This window comes from Ursus maritimus, unplaced genomic scaffold (genome assembly GCF_017311325.1).
Source record: "Ursus maritimus isolate PB19 unplaced genomic scaffold, ASM1731132v1 scaffold_32, whole genome shotgun sequence".
Lineage (NCBI taxonomy): Eukaryota > Metazoa > Chordata > Mammalia > Carnivora > Ursidae > Ursus > Ursus maritimus.
The window spans coordinates 1,194,930-1,196,793 of NW_024425786.1; the positions used below are offsets into that span (position 1 = coordinate 1,194,930).

The window sequence follows — 1,864 nt, forward strand, 5'->3', positions numbered from 1 at the left end:
GCCACGTCACCAGCTCGCAAAGCTCACTCACAGAGATGTGGAACATTCCGCAGGCTAATGTGCCTTCCTGGGCCTGGAACCCCCCTCCCAGTACGAGGACCCTGGGCGGGCCACCCCCTCCCAGCAATGCGACCCCCCCGGAACGAGGACCCCAGTCAGGCCCCTCCCTCCTTTTCCTCAGGAGGACCTGGACAGCGAGGGCCTTCTTGCTGGAAGGAGACATGACAGCAGAGCCGTGGGCTGCCGAGTTGCCACGGTGACCACATCAGGCCCCCGTTCTGCCCGGAGCACCCGGGTCTGTGCACGCTGGTGTGTCAGCTTTGGTGGCTTCCCGCCACCGAGACACTGGGTGACTGTGGTGTCTCCACACTGAGCAGGGTCTTGGCCATTTTCTCTAAGTCTGTGCTTCCCCAGCTCTGTGGAGTGAGCCTCGTACTTAATTCACAGAGCGTGACTCACAGCCACACACAAGGGAGGCACCTTCTCCTGGAAACAGCTCGTCCCAGCGCTGCCTCGTGAGGGGGATCAAAGGGTTGTCAGCCCGCCGACACCGTGCCAGCCTCCGGGCGTCCCGGCCCGGCCCACGCCCGCTGGCGTCAGCGATGAGCCATGTAATTGCGGGAACGGCGGCAGGCTGCGGCGGCTCGAGACGGACGCCACGGGCCCTCTTCCCATTGCGCCTGAATTTCTCAGTTTCCTCGAGTTTCATTGTCAGGTCTGTGCCCACAGGCCTCTGCTCTTTTGCGTGGCTCTTTCCATGGCGCCCTGGCTGGCGGCGGGAGGAGAGATGCGCCCCGGCTGTGCTGGCCTCAGCCCCCGGGGCTGATGGGGCCACACGCACCGGTCAGAGGCCTGCCTTGCTGGCAGGTGGGCATTGAGAAGGCCTGGCACCCCTCCCTGCTGCCGAGGGGCCACGTTCTCCAGGCCCCACCCACGGCGGGCCCGTGTGCCCTGCCTCCAGAAGGAGGGCTCCTGTCTTTCAAGAGCAGGTGACTTCTCAGGCTCCGAGCACCGGGTTGTCAGGACGTCCTGCTTCCAGCCCCAGGTCTGCTCTGCTCCAGGAGCGACCAGCCAAGCAGCCCGCGGGTGGGGGCCGGCGGGGGCGGGGCGGGGGCGGGCGCTGGCGGCTCTGCACCTGCATCCAGCTCCCCACGGCTCCCAGGGGCTGGGGGAGCCCGGGGAGAGGGCGGTGAACTGTCGGACCCCATGGCCTGGCAGGGGACACGCTGCTCCCCCAAGCAGGTGCCCGGGAAGATTTCTCTGAACGCAGCCTTCCTCCCGGCAGGGCCATGGGCTGGAAAGAGCGTGCGGCTGAGAGGTACTGATGGAGTGCCGTCTCCTGGGCCCCGCGGCGGTGCACGGCCCTGTCCAGCGTGTCTGCTCTGCCGCAGGTCAGGCCGGTAGGGACCCCGGGCCCGTGGCAGGTAGTGGCTGGTGTGTGGTGAGTCTGTGGCCACCTGGCACACCACAGTGAGGCCCCCCCGGCCTCTGTGCACACTTGAGGAGTGTCCTTCCTGTCCAGCCGGCCCCTGGAGGAAGGACCGGCACGGCTGTCCCGCCACCGCCATCATATGAAGAAGGAAGCCGCCCTACTCTGCCCACCTAGTGGTCCGACCTGGACCGGGGCTGGGCTCCCGTGAGGCAGCAAGCCTGGCCTCTCCTGCTGTCCAGGCCGCAGTGGCACCCACAGCTCCTGGCACCCTGCCCTCTGCCCGTGAGGGTGCGCACCTGGGAGGCCACACCGAGCCAGAGAATGCCCTGAGTCGGTCAGCCTCTCCTACCTGCTCCCTCCTGGCAGGTCCTGTGTGTCGGGCATCGTTCTCCCAGGGCCCGGGCCGCCTCGAGGCCTGCTGTCTTCCTTCTA

General features: G+C 67.3%; 1 protein-coding gene across 1 annotated transcript in view; it reads right to left on the minus strand.

Annotated features, from left to right (window-relative positions):
• The window catches only part of MORN1 (MORN repeat containing 1), a 56,914-nt gene that overhangs the window by 11,699 nt on the left and 43,351 nt on the right, over nucleotides 1-1,864 (minus strand). Inside the window, exon 15 of the mRNA XM_040645531.1 lies at nucleotides 1,782-1,861. Within this exon, the coding sequence (XP_040501465.1) occupies nucleotides 1,782-1,861 (80 nt within the window). The remainder of the gene's footprint in view (nucleotides 1-1,781; nucleotides 1,862-1,864) is intronic.